At 51.0% G+C, this 18,596-nt stretch overlaps 1 protein-coding gene across 3 annotated transcripts; it reads right to left on the bottom strand.

Annotated features, from left to right (window-relative positions):
* Nucleotides 1–2,856: 2,856 nt before the first annotated feature.
* Nucleotides 2,857–18,059, bottom strand: IL1RN (interleukin 1 receptor antagonist). Of its 3 annotated transcripts, XM_060168800.1 has the most exons (6): nt 18,041–18,059; nt 17,747–17,907; nt 9,158–9,209; nt 6,630–6,718; nt 5,395–5,507; nt 2,857–4,182 (listed from the first exon to the last, which is right to left on the bottom strand). In XM_060168800.1, exons 2-6 carry the CDS (start codon nt 17,757–17,759, stop codon nt 3,967–3,969), a joined length of 483 nt encoding a protein of 160 aa, XP_060024783.1. In that variant the 5' UTR covers nt 17,760–17,907; nt 18,041–18,059; the 3' UTR covers nt 2,857–3,966. The 3 variants fall into 3 exon arrangements, with proteins under 3 accessions (XP_060024783.1, XP_060024782.1, XP_060024781.1); XM_060168799.1 differs by lacking the exon at nt 18,041–18,059 and having other exon boundaries at nt 17,747–17,978; XM_060168798.1 differs by lacking the exons at nt 17,747–17,907; nt 18,041–18,059 and having other exon boundaries at nt 9,158–9,288.
* Nucleotides 18,060–18,596: the final 537 nt, after the last annotated feature.

Here is an 18,596-nt window from a genome sequence, read left to right as displayed (position 1 = left end):
TTTTTGTGCGCTGCTGCCACCTGGTGGTCAGATCTTCTTCCTCCATCAGCCTCCAGATACCTCAAGCCTCCTAGACTCGGAGGCCTTTCCCCTTCTCTAGGTTTCTTTTAAAACTTCCCCGGTCCGAGTCCTCTCTCTCCTTAAATTTTCTGACCAATGAAATAGGTTAATCCTACTGAGAGGTCAGTGGCCGATTTATTTATTCACCAAATATTTATGGAGCACCCAGTATCTTCCAAGCTGGGTACTTGGCATACACCATGGAACAAAACCGATGAAAGCTCTGCGTGTGTGGAGCTGATGTTCTAGCAACATGAGGGCGGCTTAAAGCTTTTCCTCTCTTAAAGAACATTTCAAGCCAAAGTGAAGAGATGGTAAGAGGGGAGTTTTCGGTACCATCAGGGAGCTACTGGGAGGGATAGCAAGGATGTTTGGGTTTGTAATTACAAGAGTCAGTTTAACAAAAATGCCAAAATAAAACCCAAAATAACAAAAAAAACCCCCAAAAAACCCATGAAGGCTTCCCTGGTGGCGCAGTGGTTGAGAGTCCGCCTGCCGATGCGGGGGACGCGGGTTCGTGCCCCGGTCCGGGAAGGTCCCACATGCCGCGGAGCGGCTGGGCCCGTGAGCCATGGCCGCTGAGCCTGCGCGTCCGGAGCCTGTGCTCCGCAACGGGAGAGGCCACAACAGTGAGAGGCCCGCGTACCGCAAAAAAAAAAAGCCAGAGCTTATACATGGTATGAGTGCTTCCCTTCAAAGCAGAGCTGCCCAGACTTTAAGATGCATCCAGTCACCTGGAGATCTGGTTGAGAGGAAGACCCGAAGTCAGTAAGTCTGGCGTGAGGCCTGGGATTCTGCATTTTAACTCCCAGGTGCAGCTGCTGCTGTGCCATGGACCACCTTTTGAGCAGCAGGGCTTTCAAACAGATTCCTTTGAGCACTGATTCCTGCCGGACTAATACTAGTAATCAGAACATTCCTACGGACCACAGAAAGTTGTTGCAAAGATTGAATAACTCAGCCCTTTGCATCGGCTGATTTCTGCAGCAGAGGTAGGAAAACTGAGACTCCAACACTTTAACTAACTCATCCATGAGCACAGTTGCAAACAGGAGAGCCAGGAAGTGCGTCCAGAGTTCCCGGGCTCGCATGCATGCGTGGCTATGTGACTGCCTCGCCTGTTGCTAACCTACGGTTGGCTGCTTAACCAAATCGCGTGGTGTCTGAGCCCTGGGCTTCACCTCCTGTTTCATGAGGGGAGGATGTCTACGGAGCCTCACAAATGTTAGCTGCTATTGTCACCATGAAGCCTGGAAGGGTTTTCTGCCTTGAACGTCCTCCTTTTACCAAGATTGAAAATATAGCAGCCACACTCACACTCTTACCACACACGGCGTTTCACTCATATCGTCTCACTTCATCGTGTATTGTCCCCGTGGAGCAAGCGGCTCCTTCCGTTTCACACACGAGGGAGAGAAAGCTGAGCGGTGGGGCGACCTCATTGTCGTCTTAGGATCTGGGATCTCGGCGAGATCTTAAAGATTTTCTCCAGTCGGTTGCCTTTTTTTTTTTTTTTGGCCATGCCACATGGCTTATGGGATTTTAGTCCCCTGACCAGGGATCGAACCCAGGCCCTCGGCAGTGAGAGCATGGAGTCCTAACCACTGGACTGCCAGGGAATTCCCAGTCAATTTTAACCTGCTCAGTTTTGTTTGTTTGTAGCAAGGACATCTCTTCAGATAAAGCCCTGCAGGGAAGTCCAGTTTGGGAAGCAGAGGGCTGGGTGGGAGCTGAGTCCTAGGGATGGAGCCTGGCCTCTCCATTCCCCTTTTATGGGCTTTGTTTCCAGGGACCTCAGAGAGGCATCCAGGGAGCTCTGTCTGGAAAACCCCAATGTAAGTCAACACTCTTCCTGGGAGAAGGAGGGACCTGGCTTAGGAAAGGGAGGTGACTTGGCCAACATCACACAGCAGGCTGTGGGCCCAGCGGGGCCTGACTCTAGGACTCCCGGGACCCAGCCCAGAAGTCGGCAGAATCCCAGGAAGGGACAGCGCCCCTTGCTGGCCTGACTATTTAGCCGAGGGGTGTCTGATAAACGGTCATTCTTACAGTCCTGCATTCCCATCTCATGGGGCCACATTCAACATTCCACCCGTTAATTTCACCATTTCCCAGGTGCCCCCTTCCCTCACATCCCAGGATGGGGGGAGGGGGCAAGGCTTTTTATTTTTAGACCTTTCACAACTGTGAATATAACATCCATACAGAAAATCGCCTAACCACGCCCACACCAAGAAACAGAATGCTGCCTGGCCCCTCGGGCCACCGCCCCGCTTTCAGGCAGGGCGCGTCCTTGCTGTTCTCTGTGTCTCTGCATTCCTCCCCACGACGGTTCCATCTGCCTGTTTTAAACTGTCTGTAACTGGAATCGTGCTCTACGCATGCTTTGGGGATCCTTGAAGCCCACAAGATGTTTGTAAGATTCATCCGTCTCGTGGCTGCAGCCAACGGCGGTTTATCCATTCTCCTTGCTGTCGAGCGTTACCTTGTGTGTACGAACGTACACGGCTTACGTGTTCATTCTTCTGGGCTGGGGGGTTGGGTTGTTTCCAGTTGGAGGCTGTTGTGCACGATGGTGCTGCACACCTTCCTGGCAGAGAGATTTGCTCTCCTGTTATTCGAGGAGAACGAGGCCCAAGGAGGAAAGGACTCAGAGGAGAGACACCCAGGCCCGGCCCCAGGGTTTGAAAGGCCTGTCGCTCGACATTCCACCCCGCCCCCGTTTTCCAGTTCTCTTTGCCCCAAGCCCGGCAAGCCCATGGACACAGCCAGCAAAGTAGATGAGTTTTCAAGTTTTCAAGGTTTTATTGTAAAACAAAGCTCAGGTCACAGGGAGTAGGAAACTTTCCACTCAACACATACAACACACGTTCACTGAGGGCCAGGCCATGTGCTTGGCCCTGCAGAGACCTAAGACATGGGGGGGGTGGGGGTCAAGGTCCCTGCTCTCAGGGGCTCACAGGATGGTGGGGAAACAGACAGAGGCACAACATCTTCCAAACAAGTCTCAGGGTGTCGGAAGTGCTAAAATGGTCAAGGAGCGATTCATTCCTCCTGGGAGGTCCGGAGAAGCCACATTTGTGCTGTGTCTTGGGAGCTGGGGGATTCTGACGGGAGGGCAGGGAAGGGGACAGCACTGCAGGCAGCTGCAGGAGGTCTGCAGTGGACAGGGCGCTCGGGGCCTGGGCCGGGGGGCGGTCTAGACTTATAGGAATGTTCCAGAAAGAAAAACACTAGGGGACCAACCTAGTCCACTAACTTTTCATTTTTACAGGTCAGGGCATCACAAAAACAAGAAAGACAAAGAGGAAAAGTTATCACCTCCTTTCACCATCATTTCCTAAACAAGGGGATATTTTAATCTTCCACCCCCTTCCAGAAAGGACATCATCTCCAAATAAAGGACTCTCTCTCAAAGCTGGCTTAATGAAAAAAAAAAAAAAAAAAAACCAGGAAACGCTTGTTTTCCATTTTGCCACAGAGCCTAAAATTCTTGCCCTTGGAAAAGCACCAGTTTGCAAAGAGAGGAATGGAGCCCCTTGGGGGGAGGTCAGCGAGTGGCCTGCGGGCTCTGGGGCCTGGAAGGGAAGTGAGGGAGGAGCTGGGGCTGGCCAGGGTGCCTGGTCTTTACCCTGAAGGTACAGGCGACCCTGAGGGCTTTGATCGGGGCCGTGATCCCATGTGCACTTTAGAAAGACCTGGCAGAGGCCTCGTAGAGGCTGGGTAAGTAGAGGAGGCTGTTCCCAGGGCTCTCGTACCTCCTTCCGAGGGCCGCCCCCACCCCCGGCCAAGGCTGCCCCGCTGAGCGCTCACTGCGCCATGGCGAGCCCCCGGGTGGGAGGGGGAGGCATCTCTGGAGTCATAGATGTGCTGGGAGTGGGGGACAAGGGATGCTGAACAGCACCGCTACTGGTCCTGCTGGAAGTAGAACTTGGTGACCTGGACAGCATCTTGAGGCGTATTGGTGAGGCCTACGGGCTGGTCGGTCTCCAGCGCGGTACAGAGGAACCAGCCGGGGCAGGCGGCTGACTCGAAGCTGGTGGTGGGCCCGTTGTCGGAGCGGATGAAGGCGAAGCGCTTGTCCTCCTCCTTGCTGCTGTTCAGGTCAGTGATGTTTACCGGCTGGGGGCCAAGGAAAGAGCAGAGAGGTCCTTGCACCCCAGCCCCCAGGACCTGGCCCCGTGACTGCCCACGGAGAAATGCTGGCCCAAAGACCATGGCAGGACACCCAGCGTCCTGGGTCTTGTGACACAAGGAGGCTGTCCCACGGTTACACCTTGATTCGGGGAAATCTGGTCACTCCAGCCCTCGGCCAATATGTTTTGGGGAACACGTGGTACCATCAGCAGAGGCCAAGGCCTATGGAGGCTGGCGGTCTGTTGTGTCTGCACCTCCAAGAGAGGGGGCAGTGGACAAGGGGGGCCGGGTATCGCAGTCTGTGCGAGACGTTACCACATTATCGTGGTCACTCCAGCGCCACACAGAGCAGGCAGCCCCGCTCCAATAAAGTGTCTGTCCACTAGCGGACAGAAGGGACAGTGCCATAGTTACGGCCACTCACAAGCTGAGTTAAGATTTTGTCCAACAATCCCCTGATACAAAGCCCTCTTTTCCCAGGGCTGGTAGCCCATTGATGTTGCACAGGGGATTTCCCTGGTGCCCTAATGGTTAGGATTCCAGGCTTTCACTGCCATGGCTCGGGTTCGATCCCAGGTCCGGGAACTGAGATCCTGCAAGCCACACGGCATGCTTCACCCCCCACCCCACCGCAAAAATAAGAAATATTGCACGGGAGTACAGGGTCTTGGATGGGATGCCCGCTCATGGGTTTGAGTAGATAAGGGTTGGAAGAGAATGATCCCAAAGGTTGGCTTTACCGAAAGAGGACAAGTCCAAGTGGGTTGGGGACCCTTGGGCAAGACAGCAGCATACAGAGATTGAGGTCCCTAAAGGAGCCATGCCTCCTGGTGTCCACACCCTGGTAGTCCCCTCCCTCGTTGAGGCTAGGCTCAGCCACCTGACTGGCTTTAGTTAATGCGACATTAGTGGTATGATACAAGCAAAAGTTTAATAAGCGTTTGCACATTGAGGCTTGTCTTTTTGGAGTAATCCCTCTTGGAAGCCAGCACTTGTGTCATAAGGAAGTTCAAGAGGGCAGCTGAACTCAGAGAGACCCCGTGGGAAGAGAGCCTGGAGGACGGACCCCAGCTATACCACGTGGCAGAGAACTGCCCAGCTGATCCCAGTCAACCCACAGAATCATGAGAAAGAACCCATTGTGCTTGTTTTAAGCCACCGAGTTTGAGGTGTTCGTTAATCGGAGACGGTCCTTACCTCCAACCTGAGCTTGATCTCATCACCAGACTTGACACAGGCCAGGCACAGCTTCCCCCCGTGGATTCCCAGGAACATAGCATGGGGCTCGATGGGCACCACGTCTATCTTCTCTGGGGAAGAACAAAGGGGAAGTTCGGGTTGTAAAGAAGAGGAGGCACAGATGACGAAGACACGGCAGGCTGGACTCTCCCTGGGGATTCTTCCAGCCCCTTAAGTAAAACCCCAAGGTCAGAAGGACAGCAAGGGCCCCCCTTCCTGGTCTGCATCCCAACAGAAGATCAAACCAAGCACACTAGTTAGCTACTCCTCAAGGTCCAAGGCACCTAGAATCTGCTCCAGGTGATTTCTAACCTTCCCTCCCTTCCCCAGGACCCCTGCGCTCTAGGTCAACAGGTGCGCTGCCCATGGGCAGGGAAAACAGCACATGAGGTCATGAGTGGGGCGCCGGGGCTTGGTCCACAGGAGCCTGGGTGACTCTGAACCCGCCTCTTCCCCTCGGTGGTCTCCATGCCCTCGTGAGGGAGTGAACATCTCAGCCTCTCTGTGTCCTCATTAGGAGAATTACCAAAAGGACAGGAAAGGTGGGTCTCACACCCTTTAAGAGTGAGACGGGGACAGAGGACAAGGGGATGGGGATAACGCCATCCTACGACGCCAAGCCAGCCATCGGGGACGTGAAAACAGCCTAGAGGGCCGGTGCTGAAAGAATCCCACGGCCCATCATCCAACCGCTCTTCTTTTACTAAAGGGAAAACTGAGGAACAGAGTGGGCGAAACTTGTTCAAGTTCATCCAGTTTGACATGGATCTGGAACATGACTAAATGTGGTGTCCGTGATTAAGGGACATAACCCAGCCGTGTTGATGGTGTATGACTTTTGCGTGGGAGTGAGAGTCTGATCACACAGGAACACAGGGGCTTTCTAGGCACCAGAGGAAGGAAAGGGCTGAGCTTGCCTCCTGGGCCATACCTCCCCCCAGGTGTGGCCCTGGGACCACGGTGCCTGTAGGTGGTGGCTCCCAACCAAGACTCCACCCATCTCTGCCTTCTTGAGGCTGTGCTTGTACGTGTCCTTCAGTGGCCAGGCCTCTCCAGCTTCAAACTCGGCCACAAAGAGCCAGCAGCGTTTAGGACATCACACCTAAAGTTCCCAAGGTTGGGCCACAAGGTTGCAGACCCCAGGCAACGTGACCAGTGCCCACATCACATTGGCCTTCCTTGCAACCACTCACCTTCCAATTTAGTATTTGGTCCTTGCAAGTATCCAGCAACTAGCTGGTTATTTCTCAGGTAGAAGGTCTTCTGGTTGACATCCCAGATTCTGAAAAACAGAAGAACCTAGCTGTAGTGGACAGTTTCTATGTGCCCAGCCCCTTCCTGTGTTCCCCAGACTTTGCGGAATCTGCGCCCAACCTTCTGCCTGGGGTGTGGAATTTAGCACACCCGTATCATGGATGTGGAGACTGAGCTCAACACTGGTTAAAAGAGTGGATATAGGGCTTCCCTGGTGGTGCAGTTGTTGAGGGTCTGCCTGCCAATGCAGGAGATACGGGTTCGTGCCCCAGTCCGGGAAGATCCCACATGCCGCGGAGCGGCTGGGCCTGTGAGCCATGGGCAGTGAGCCCGCGCGTCCGGAGCCTGTGCTCCGCAACGGGAGAGGCCACAACAGTGAGAGGCCCTCGTACCGCAAAAAAAAAAAAAAAAAAAAAAAGAGTGGATATATGTATATGTATAACTGATTTACTCTGCTGTACACCTGAAACTAACACAACATTGTAAACCAACTATACTCCAATAAAAATTTTAAAAGTAAAATAAAAGTCAACAAAAAATAAAATAAGTAACAACTTAAAAATATTTTAAGTAAGAAATATATTTTGAATATGAAAAAAACCAAGAGGCCCAACCCCCACAGCTGGTGAGCTGTGCGCCTGCATTCTACCCCCTCTCTCTCTTTTTTTTTTTTTTTTTTTGCGGTACGCGGGCCTCTCACTGTTGTGGCCTCTCCCGTTGCGGAGCACAGGCTCCGGACAGGCAGGCTCGGCGGCCATGGCTCACGGCCCAGCCGCTCCGCGGCATGTGGGATCTTCCCGGACCGGGGCACGAACCCTTGTCCCCTGCATCAGCAGGCGGACTCCCAACCACTGCGCCACCAGGGAAGCTCCTACCCCCTTTCTTTACCTTGCTCCTTATGCTCAAGTTCTCAGGGCAGCCACCTTCTACTTCAGCAAAGCAGGCTCTAGGGTAACACCATCAACAGAACTTCGTGGGTGCAGAAATGTTCTGTCTGCACCATCCAATATGGCAGCCACCAGCCACATGCAGCTATTGAGCTCTTGAAACGTAATGCGACCAAGGGTCTGGATTTTTTACTTTCTTCTCTTTTTATGAATTTAAATGTAAATTTTAAGATTCATCCAAGACTAGTGGCCCACACGGCACAGGGTTAGAAGTTTCGAGGGTCAGAGTCCCTTGCAGCTAACTCCCTCCAAGCCTTAGACCGTGGAGGTCTGTCCCCAGAGCCTGTCCTCTATTGGCCAGTGGCCTGTTCTGGGTCTGTCAGGGGCCGCTGTCCCCAGGGACAAGTCAGCTTCCCCTCCAGCTCACCCCATGGCCTGTTTCTGGCTTCCAGTTTTTTCTTCTTGGTGAAGGACCCCTCCGGCTGAGAGCAGGGCTTGCAGCGGTGAGATGCAGTAAACAGAGCCCCAGCTGCGACGCGGACCCTCTACTCCCTGCCGCCCACCAGCCTGACCTTGGACCTGTGCTTCATCTCCTCACCTGTGAAAGGGGGCTAGCAGCACCCACCTCAGCAGGTGGCTGTGACGAGCCCCTGAGCCCAATGAGAGGGGGTCAGGCAAACTGTAAAATTCCTGGCACGAGTGAGCATTTGACCTTTTGTGATTATGCTTAGCTCCTGGATGAGCTGAATCCCATCTGAAGGGATTAAACATCCCTGGAGCATCTCCTAGAGCTCCCAGCCTATGGGAGGAGACAGAGGCAGACCCCTGGGGGAGGGACTTCTCTGGAACACACACAGGCACGCAGAGTCCCGTAGCCTCAGGCAAGAGAAACTCAGAGCTGGAGGGTGAGATCACCCTGACACGTACTGGGACATCCTGGCCCAGAGGCCGCACTCGGACAGTGTTCTGTTTTTATCAGCATCACAGCCTGCTATTTTTACAGCCAGGAATGATGACATCTCACAAAGTCCCTGACCTAATTTTTAATAAGCGTAATCGTTGCCAGGCGCTTTACTGCTCACAAAACATCGTCATGCTGTTATCCGTGCATTTGACCTTAACATCGACCCTGTAATGCAGGCAGGGTTAGCATTAACCCCATGTCACAGATGGGGAAACTGAGGTCCCAGGGGAGCGGGACCCTCTGATATATCAACACAGACAGGCACTGTTAACAGTCAGTCTGGAACTCTGGGCTGTGCCCTGCCCACAGCGCCCCTCTCTGCCTCTTTGCCTAGCATGTTCTGCCGGGCCCAAACCCCAGCGTGGTTCCTGGGCACGTGTCTGTCACCAAGTTGCCAGGGTCTCTGGGAGAGTCCGCCAGGCCTCCAGCCAAGCTTCACACATCTGGGATATTTTGAAATACAAGTCCCGAAGACCGCGGATGTGGCAACCTCTTACTTGAATAACGAGCATCCCTTTCCAGCCCAAACCTCATGCAACCTGGCAGCCACAGATGGCTCTCTGTTCTTTCTCCATTTTCTACCCGTCCAGCCCCACCTCCTCTGGGTCGGCCTTACCTGAAGGCTTGCATCTCGCAGGGTCTCTTTCCCAGGGGATAGCAGGCTGTCTCTGAATGGAACAGGAAAAGGAGGAGAGAGATTAGGTAACCGTGGCGACACCTGCAGACTTCCATCCTGTGACCGCAAGGCAATGGGAGACTGCCATTTCAGACCCAGAGGAGCTGCTTATAAAGAAAATAGTCCCTCACCAAGACCAGGCTGCGGCCACCCTGTCCCACTGTGAGAAACGGAAACGCCCTCACATTTTCAAAACGAGAAACCTTGCTGTTGTCACTTTCAGCCCTGCTGAGTGTCGCAATGGGATGTTGTAACCCATTCCCTCCCCTTTTCCTCTGTGCAATTTCCCCAAAATTGAGATTTTTATTTCCCCTTCACGGAGTTCCTGGGAATAAGAGCACACTGAAAACCAAAGCCCTTCATCTTCCGGACAGGTATCCTGAGACGTTGCAAAAACAGGTTTGAGTAGAAACATCCCCCTTTCCTAAGAAGTCGAGTGGCAGGACTCCCAGCACCCGTGACAGACTCAGGTCACTTTGTGTTCTTTGAAGGCGGGACGGCCTTGCTGGACTCTGGACCAGGCGCTGGCAAACATTCTGTTAAGGACCAAATAGCAAACATTTTAGAATTTGCGGGGCCGCACGTCATTATTACCCAACTCGGCTGTTGTAGCTGAAAAGCAGCCTTGGACGATCTGTAAAGCAACAAGCTAATTTAATTGTGCTCCAATACAACTTTATTTACAAAAAACAGGTGGTGGCTGGATTTGGCCTGAAGTTTGCTGCCTCCTGCTTTAGAGTCAACTTCCTGAGAGGGGCTTTGAAACCAACCCTATTCCTGTTATCGACGTCTTTGAAGTTACGGTCTCGGGAAAATGGGGTGAACTCAGCGTGGGACGGAAATGAATCCAAAAATCTACCTCTAGCACTCGCCGTTTGCCACCTGTGTGACCTGGAACAAGTCACTTATCTGGGTCTCTGCTTCTCTCTCCTCACGCTCAGAATGAGGTTGATTATGTCATTGTCATAGGTACGAGGACGGGAGGACGGAAGGAAGGGAGGAAGGAAGGTTGGTTGGAAGGCAAAAGTTCTGGCTCACAGTGAGCACTAAGAAACATTCACTTCCTTTCTTACTACATTCTAGACAGTTAGGAAAAAAGAAAGTATATTCCTATTAATGGACAGAAAAGAGGTGAAGCGGGTCCTACATGATCTAAATGGTAGGAGAATGTAACGCTAGTGCAGAAGCGCAGACTGTAGCCTTTGAGGACCGGATGGGCACTCAGCATCATTCTACCTCACCCCAGCACTGTTTCTGAAGAAGACCCAGAAAGACCCAGAGAGGGGAGGGCACCTGCCCAAGGTCACACAGCTCTTCCATGGCAAAGGTGTAGCCAGAAATCCAGGTCTCCTGACTCCCACCCAGGGGTTTCCTATTACAGCAGGAGTCTGACTTTATTTTCAACCAACCAATCAGAGGCTGTGTCCAAATGAGGGTAAAATCTGTCAGAGAGGTAGGGTCCACTGCATATTTGAAAGTTACTAAGAGAGTGGATCTTAAAAGTTCTCATCACAAGCAAAAAATATAATTGTATAACTATGTTGTACATCCGAAACTCACGTAATGTAATATGTCAATTATACCTCGATAAAAAATTTTTTTAAAGAGGAAGTTTGCGAATGAATTTCTCAGATCGTTAATGAGCTCCTCTTCCAGAGCAAGTGAGACATTTCTGCAAAAATTGTCACCTCCCTGGGTAGGACAAAACGGCACGTAGGCACATCTCCTGCTCTGTTCTCACAAGCTGTGCGACCTTGAGGGCTCCTGCTCACCTTTGAAACACATGTAAGAAATAATGTCTACCTTCGAGGGCTGTGTTGCGGGGTTGATTGTTTTTGTTTGTTTTGGGGGGGGCTGGCTGAAGGAGGTGATGTGTATGAACCTGCTTGGTTATCTGTCACTTCCAGTATTTGCTGAATTGGGGTTTATAATTTCTGGAACACTTATGAATCACCGGGTGCATACCTTGGTCATCACACCTGCTGTAAGGGAACAAGGCAGCTTGCCACCTCCCAGGATAAGTTCTCTCCTACTTGTCTTTCTTAGGCTACTTATGAAGTACTCCTCGACTGTTAAACCAGCATCACTCAAAAATTGTCCTTAAAGGGAATTCCTTGTCAGTCCAGTGGTTAGGGCTCTGTGCTTCCACTCCAGGGGGCACGGGTTCGATCCCTGGTCAGGAAACTAAGATCCCGTATGCCATGCGGCACGGCAAAAAAAAAAATTATCCTTACATACTGAAGAAAAGCAGTGACTTGCCACGGTGAGACCAAGGGGTCAAGGTCCTGCCCACACTGCAGTGCCTAGGTAAATGTTCCTCCGTTCCCAGCCCAAATTCTAAGAGACAGGTTTCTCCCTGAGAGCAGAGGCCCTGGGTTCCACCCCCCCAACCCCATCTTCCTAGATCTGTATCTTTTTCCTTCTGTGGCCTGACGAGTCTTTCTGGACATGGGGGCGGGAGTCCCTGGGGCCAGGCCGACTTCGGGCTGCATTCTCCTGTGTCAGTTATGAGCTGGGCCACCCAGGCAACACGCCGGAACTCTCCAAGTCTCAGTTTCGTTATCCATTAGATGGGGCTAATAATAGAAGGAAGACTTGTCACGGGTTGCTTTGAGGATGGAGACATTTTGCACACGATGTATTTAGCCCCGTCCTTGGCACGTAGGAACTACTTAAACAATAGGGAGGTATGATGTCTGATTCATCACCCCAGGTAGAGTGGGAGGGGACAGTCACAATGCCCTGATCCCCGTCCACATGCCCAACAAGCCCGCTTGACTCCAGAGGGGAGGGATTCATTCCTGTGGCGGGGTGAGGGGGAAACGAGAGTGGGCAGGGGAGGAAGTAAGTGGGGAGGAGAATCTCCTCCCTTTCCTCACGCTTCTGGCCACAATTCCACTCTTTGCTCTGTCCCATCAAATCAGTTGGTGTCCCTGTGATGTCTGCCCACCCACGGGACATCTCTAACTAAACGTATTCTCCCTTCTAGTGCTCACTCGTCACTCTGCTTCCCGAATTAAGCTTAATGACCACGCCATGGAGTGAACTCTGCTTCCCAGTCAGCACCCTGTGCTTTCCCCGGGCACCAGGCATCACAGCTATACTGGTACCTGCTACGTGCCGAGCCCTGCCCTGCTAGACACCGGTGACAGCAGAAATGACTAAGGCCCACTTGAAGGGAAACAGGACAGCCAGGCTAAGTCCGGGTCCTAGGAGTGACACGAGACAGGCTCCATGGAGACCACGTGGGTGAATCTTCATTGTTGTTGCCAGTAAAGTGTTCAGTGCAGTCTGCCCACATAGGAAGTGTTCAATACATGCGAGCTCTTTCTCAATTTCAGTTAATGGCATCTTTCAGTTCTAGGATTTCCATGTGCTTCCTTTTTTGTAGAGTTTCCAGTTCTCTGCCAGAAGTTGCAATCTTGTCCTTTACACCCTTGATCCTATTCTTCATTCAGGGTTCTTACAAAGGCTGCCCCTGTTGACTCCATTATTTGAATCCCCACTGGATCTCCTTCTCCTGTCTGGTTTTCTCTGGTACACACGTTGTCTTGCGTATGCCTGACTACTTGTTATTAACTGCTGGACACGGTGTAGCAAAAACTGTAGGGATGATCTGAGGCCCTGGAGGATGTTGTATGTACCCAGAGAAAATTCACTTTTGCTTTCTCTGGGCACTGAGGCCAGGAGCACGGCAGCCCCAGGTGACTTCACCCAAACAGGGCTTGAGATGAGTCAGAAATGGGCTTTGGGAAATCCATTTCTGTTCACTTCTCATGCTCCAGAGTCCATTTCTGTTCACTTCTTCATTTCCATTCACTTTTCACGCTCCAGGGTCCCAGCCCAAACCTGGGTTGTCGTGGTGGGGGGGCCCTTCCTACTCAGTGGGAGATAAAATATAAACTGCATCTTCCCCCGCCCCCGAGTCCCATGAGTCTGCCCAAAGACGTGATTGACAAGTTGAGCAGGAACCAGGGAAGGAGGGGCCTTTAGTTCCCCTTCAAGGAGCAGGGAATTTATCTAAAAGAAAATTGAATCAGAGGGTGACACTGTCATATTTGTTTTATTAAGACCATCCGGGGAACAGCGGCCAGGTGGATTAGACTTGGAAGAAGTTTTGGGGTGATTGAACCTGAAAGCAGGGCAGTGGTGTAACCCTGATCTCGGCAGTGCATGTTGACAGCGGGATCTCCAAAAGGAGTTCTGACTTGTAGCATTTGCCAATTTCTCTGGTGTAGATACGCCCACCACGGATGATTTCAAGCCACCCACATCACTGAGTGTGAAGTTGGGAAGAGACGGGCTCTTCCTGGCTCCAGCACCCTGAGGGGACAGGGAGATTTGAGCGTTCTTTCGTCTTTCTAGACAGAAATTGTCCCCACTTTTCCCAACTCCAAATTTCCTCCTCCTCAGCCCAAATGGCTCACCCCACAGGTCCCATCGCCCTCCCGGGAAACAATCCCTACCAATAAATCCCATTTATCAGGAAACATCAATGCATCTTGGTGCATTTCCAGCTGTGCCTCCTGGAGCTGCATTTGTTGTCATCCAAGTGTCCCTGGGAAACACTTAAGCAACAGGCTTGGGTGGACAGGTGTGTACCTTACATTGTAATGGCTAAATCCCATATTCGGAATCTTCAGCCAGTTCTTGAATGCCTGAGTGTTACAGCACATACCACACAATACAGGCAGTGCTGTTGTCCAAACGTTGTAAATGTTTACTAAGATAATGGCACAAAGGCTCCCGTTACTCTCTCCAAGAGATGAGTAAATATATTAATACAAAGAGGAGGAAAAAGGGTGATCAATACAGGCCCCCGTAGTATAATCTGCTGTCTTCCCTTTGTCAGTCTCCAGCTACCCTGCCCTTCCAGGCAGCCGAGTCAATTTTAACCAAATCCGTTAGTTTATTAGAAGCTCCCGATAGCGGCAGGTCAGGCTTGGAGACAGGTGTTCTCCTCGGCGTCTCTGCTCACCAAGCTGCAGCCATCGGAATGACCGAGTTGCCTGTCCCGGCTGGTAAACGTCAGGAGACTGTGTATAAAGCCGACTGTGATTGATTGCTGCTTTACAAGACGCTTGCTCTCCTCCCAGATACAAATGGTAAACTCACTGTGAATCCTTTCTGAGGTTCAGAGTTTTCCAAGATGATCTTTGTTCCAGCAGTTTCTGGCTTTGATAGGGATCTGCGCTGAAAGCCATCATTTACCTACTTATCTTATGTTTTTCCAAGGTACGTGTTTACTCTTGCCTTCTGGGCTTTGATGACTGATTCGCTTTGTAAGGTAGCTTCTGCGCAGGCAGGAGGAGAAGGGGAAGGACAGGAACTTGGGGGAGGGGACTACCCTGTTTCTTGCCTGCAGTATTTCGGCCTCTGTGTCGTACGCTTTCATACAGATCTTATTTAGTCCTCATATAGCTGTGCAAGGCAGGTATATGTACCCCCAGTCTCAAGACGGGGATATACTTATACTCACTTTGTAGAATAAGAAATCGAGGCTCAGGAAGATTAAATCACTTGCCCCAGATCCTGGCTGAGCCAGGATTTGAAGCCAGTTCTTCCTACACTGCAGTCCTGCCAGAGAGGCAGGTGACATTTTTTCTTCTCTGCTTGATAGCACAGGAACAAGAATTGTATTTGTTCTTATGCTGTTCCTTTGGGTTTGAACTCACATCTTATAGAGCAATGATTTATTCTATAACTGTTTGGAAATTTTAGGAGGTATTTTGCTAGTAAAGAAAAGATGATTCTAAGACCTTACATAGGTTAAAAAGAAACCTCTTTACCTTGTTATGGACTAGGGTGGCCAATTGCCCTAGTTTTTCCAGGATTTTCTTGGTTTTAATACTGAAAGCCCTGCATCATAGGAAACCCCTCAGTCCCTGGAAAACAGATGATTGCCTTATCATACAAACCCTTAGAAGGTACTGGCGCCATCTCATGGCTAGTGCTGCAAATTGCAGGCACAATTAACTATCAATCATTGTACCTTGCCAATTAGCCCAGTAGCAGAGATGTTGTCCATTTTATTAGATGAATAGACATATAGGCAAAGCACACCAGAGGACCCCAAGGCCTTAGTAAGTCTTCCACTCAAGGACAGAGACTATAGCAGATATAATATTGATCAATCACTCTCATTCTAATCAAGTTAACTTTTAATTAAGTCATTCATATTTAATTTCCCCCAACTATGTAATCAAGATATGGTCAACATTCAGTAGCTTAAAACTGTTTTCAAACTTAGGTCATGGGCTTCCCTGGTGGCGCAGTGGTTGAGAGTCCACCTGCCAATGCAGGGGACACGGGTTCATGCCCCGGTCTGGGAAGATCCCACATGCCGCGGAGTGGCTGGGCCCGTGAGCCATGGCCGCTGAGCCTGCGCATCCGGAGCCTGTGCTCCGCAACGGGAGAGGCCACAACAGTGAGAGGCCCACGTACCACACACACACACACAAAAACTTAGGTTGTAGAAAGGATTTACCTTTTCATTGTCACTTCTTCACCTCCTCCCGCTCCTTCACACACATTAGCTATAAAGTCAGCAGTGTAGAGAGGAAACAGAGGTCCAGTGAGGTAAATGGCTTGTCCAGGGTAATGCAGAATACACACAGGGTGGTTCCATCTTCATCCTGTCTCTGTCCTCACTTTCCCGGCTCTTGAATCTCACTGGGTTCTCTCTTCTCAGATCCCCGTTCTCTGGTTGGCATCAGTGGTACCACCCACGTTCCTGATGTTAGATGGAGAATGTGGTTCCTCCTCCCAGGAGACATGGTGTCTTCACTGGACTTACATGCAATTGTCTCCTGAATTCAATCCAGTTCAAGTTATACACTTTATTTAGCACCAGCTTAAAATATTTTGGAATGAACCTTTTATAAGTATAGTGATTCCTTCACAGCATATCACTGTCTGGTTCTGAGAGTTACATCTTCCCTTACACATTTGAAAACTACAGCAGACCATGGGTTAACAGTTTAACGCACCCCACTGGAGACTGTTACACCCGCTGGGGGAAGGGTGAAGGTTTGCTGCTCCTGGAATCACTGCTGTGGTTTACAATGCACTTCTCGCTTCCTGATCTCATTTGGTCTCCTTACCCCTAGAGCATATCCAGTGGTTTGGAGACAGACTGTCTGTTGTCAGGCCCAGCTCCTCCGCTTATATTGGCTGTCTGGCCTTTGGCAAATTATTTAACCTTCTATGCCCCAGTTTCCTCTTCTGAAAATGTGAACCCTAATAGTCCTTCCTCATATGGTTATTGTGAGAATTAAATGAAGTAAACCACGTAAATAGTTCGGCAGAATGCCCAGCTTGTAGTAAGCACTGTGGAAGTATTAGTTATTACTGTGTCCTTGAAACCCCGAGTTTGCCAGCCTCCTCTCGACATTGAGGAAAGTGAGACCCAGGTGGGAGTAATAATTTACCCATTAGAGGCCAACTTAGAATTAAAAACTGGCCCTTCAGACCACCATCCTTAAGATCTTTTCTCTGCCCCTCATGTATCTTACTTAACCAGAGGTTGCAAGCCAGTAGCTCATAGATTAAATATTTTATTTTCTCACTTTATTGTTTTATTTAATCAGAATGCTACACATCACAAAATCAGAATATCTGATTCTTTTTGAAAAATGAGAAGTTTTGGGACTTCCCTGGTGGTCCAGTGGTTAAGACTCTGGGCTTCCACTGCAGGGGGCGCAGGTCCCATCTCTGGTTGGGGAACTAAGATCCCACATGCCACATGGTGCGGGAAAAAAAAAAGAAGAAAAATGAGAAATTCTGGTCACTTGGGCCTGCATTCTCATGGAAAAACCCACCTGTGGAACTGACTAGTGACAACCCCTAATTCTCCACCGTCCCTACCCTTCCCTATTACCCCTCAGATCTATGGTTGAGGAACAGGTTCTATTAGTATTTCTCATTTAGCTCACACTGTTCTTTCTCTCTCTTTTTTTTTTTTTTTTTTTTTTTTTTTTTTTTTTTTTTTGCAGTACACGGGCCTCTCACTGTCGTGGCCTCTCCTGTTGTGGAGCACAGGCTCCGGACGTGCAGGCTCAGCGGCCATGGCTCACGGGACCAGCCGCTCCGCGGCATGTGGGATCTTCCCGGACCGGGGCACGAACCCGTGTCCCCTGCATCGGCAGGCGGACTCCCAATCACTGCGCCACCAGGGAAGCCCTTTCTCTCTTTTTACAGAAACAGTTCTCCAATTTTCCACATCTCTATCAACAGTGGGAAATGCCCAAGTGACTCCAAGGGCTTCCAGATTTTTTGCACAGCAGTTTTTGCACCTCAGTTCACCTGCTCACCCAGCACGCACGGGGCTCTCAGCCCCTGCCTCACAGCATCTGCGTGGTCTCTCCATGGAGGCTGTTGTCTGTACAGTGGCCAGCTCTCCCAGACAAGCCTGGAGCTCCACGCCCTTGACATTCCCCTTGAAGCTCACTCTTCAGAGTCTGAGAGCATTTAGCAAATACTTTTCAGTCCCATGTTTCAGATGGAAAAATAGGAGTGGAAGGAGCTTACCATGGGTTTCCATGGGGAGGGCCTGGTAGAAGACGAGGTGTTCCAAGGTCTTCCAGCCTCTGGCTCCAGACTGAGCGCTTGCACAGGAAGGAAGAGCAGCCAGGCGCTACCTATGCCACCAACGCCTCCCAGGGCAGAGCTGCTCCCTCCTCCTTGATTCCCTGAAAAGGATGAGAGGAGAAGCCCCAGCCTGCCTTCCCATATACTCACGCAGGGCTGGCCACCGCAAGGAGGTGGGCAAGCCCAGCTTCCGGGAAGGTGACTCAGGCGAACAGAAGTCAAACTGGTTCTTACCTGCATAAAACTGGAGGTCACGTGGGAGGGGCTGAGCAGGCTTAGTGGGGCTGGACCTTCGTGCCCACCCAAACCCGACGACCGTCAGCTGGCGCCTGCGTACACGCCTTCATCCAGACAACGTGGGTGGACTTAACCCTGTGTGCCAAGTTCTCTTCTGGGCCTCGGGGGAAAGCCACAGAAGCTCCCTGATGTTCTAAGGGGAAGGCAGACAAGAAACAAACGAACTAACTTCACATGGCAGGAAGTGCTAGAGGGGAAAGAAGAAACGTGAGGTTTTCAAGGGACGTGGGGTGGGTGCGATTTTAGGGAAAGTGGCCAGGGGAAGTCTCTCTGAGGTGATATTTGAGCTGAGACCTGAATGATTAAGAAGGGGGAGGAGTGTTCCAGGTGGAAGAACAGCAAGCACAAAGGCCCTTGGGTGGGATCATCATGGTTGGATTGTGGCCCATGTGGTTGGGGCTGGGCTTGGGGAGCAGAGGGTATGCGTCCCCTCCTCCAGTTACCCTCAGGCCCCGTGCCCAACCCTGGCATGATGCTGTCTTCGAGGTCAGAT

Source organism: Lagenorhynchus albirostris, chromosome 13, assembly GCF_949774975.1.
Source record: "Lagenorhynchus albirostris chromosome 13, mLagAlb1.1, whole genome shotgun sequence".
NCBI lineage: Eukaryota > Metazoa > Chordata > Mammalia > Artiodactyla > Delphinidae > Lagenorhynchus > Lagenorhynchus albirostris.
The sequence above is the reverse complement of the archived record's forward strand: the minus strand, read 5'-3'. Positions and strand labels throughout refer to the sequence as shown.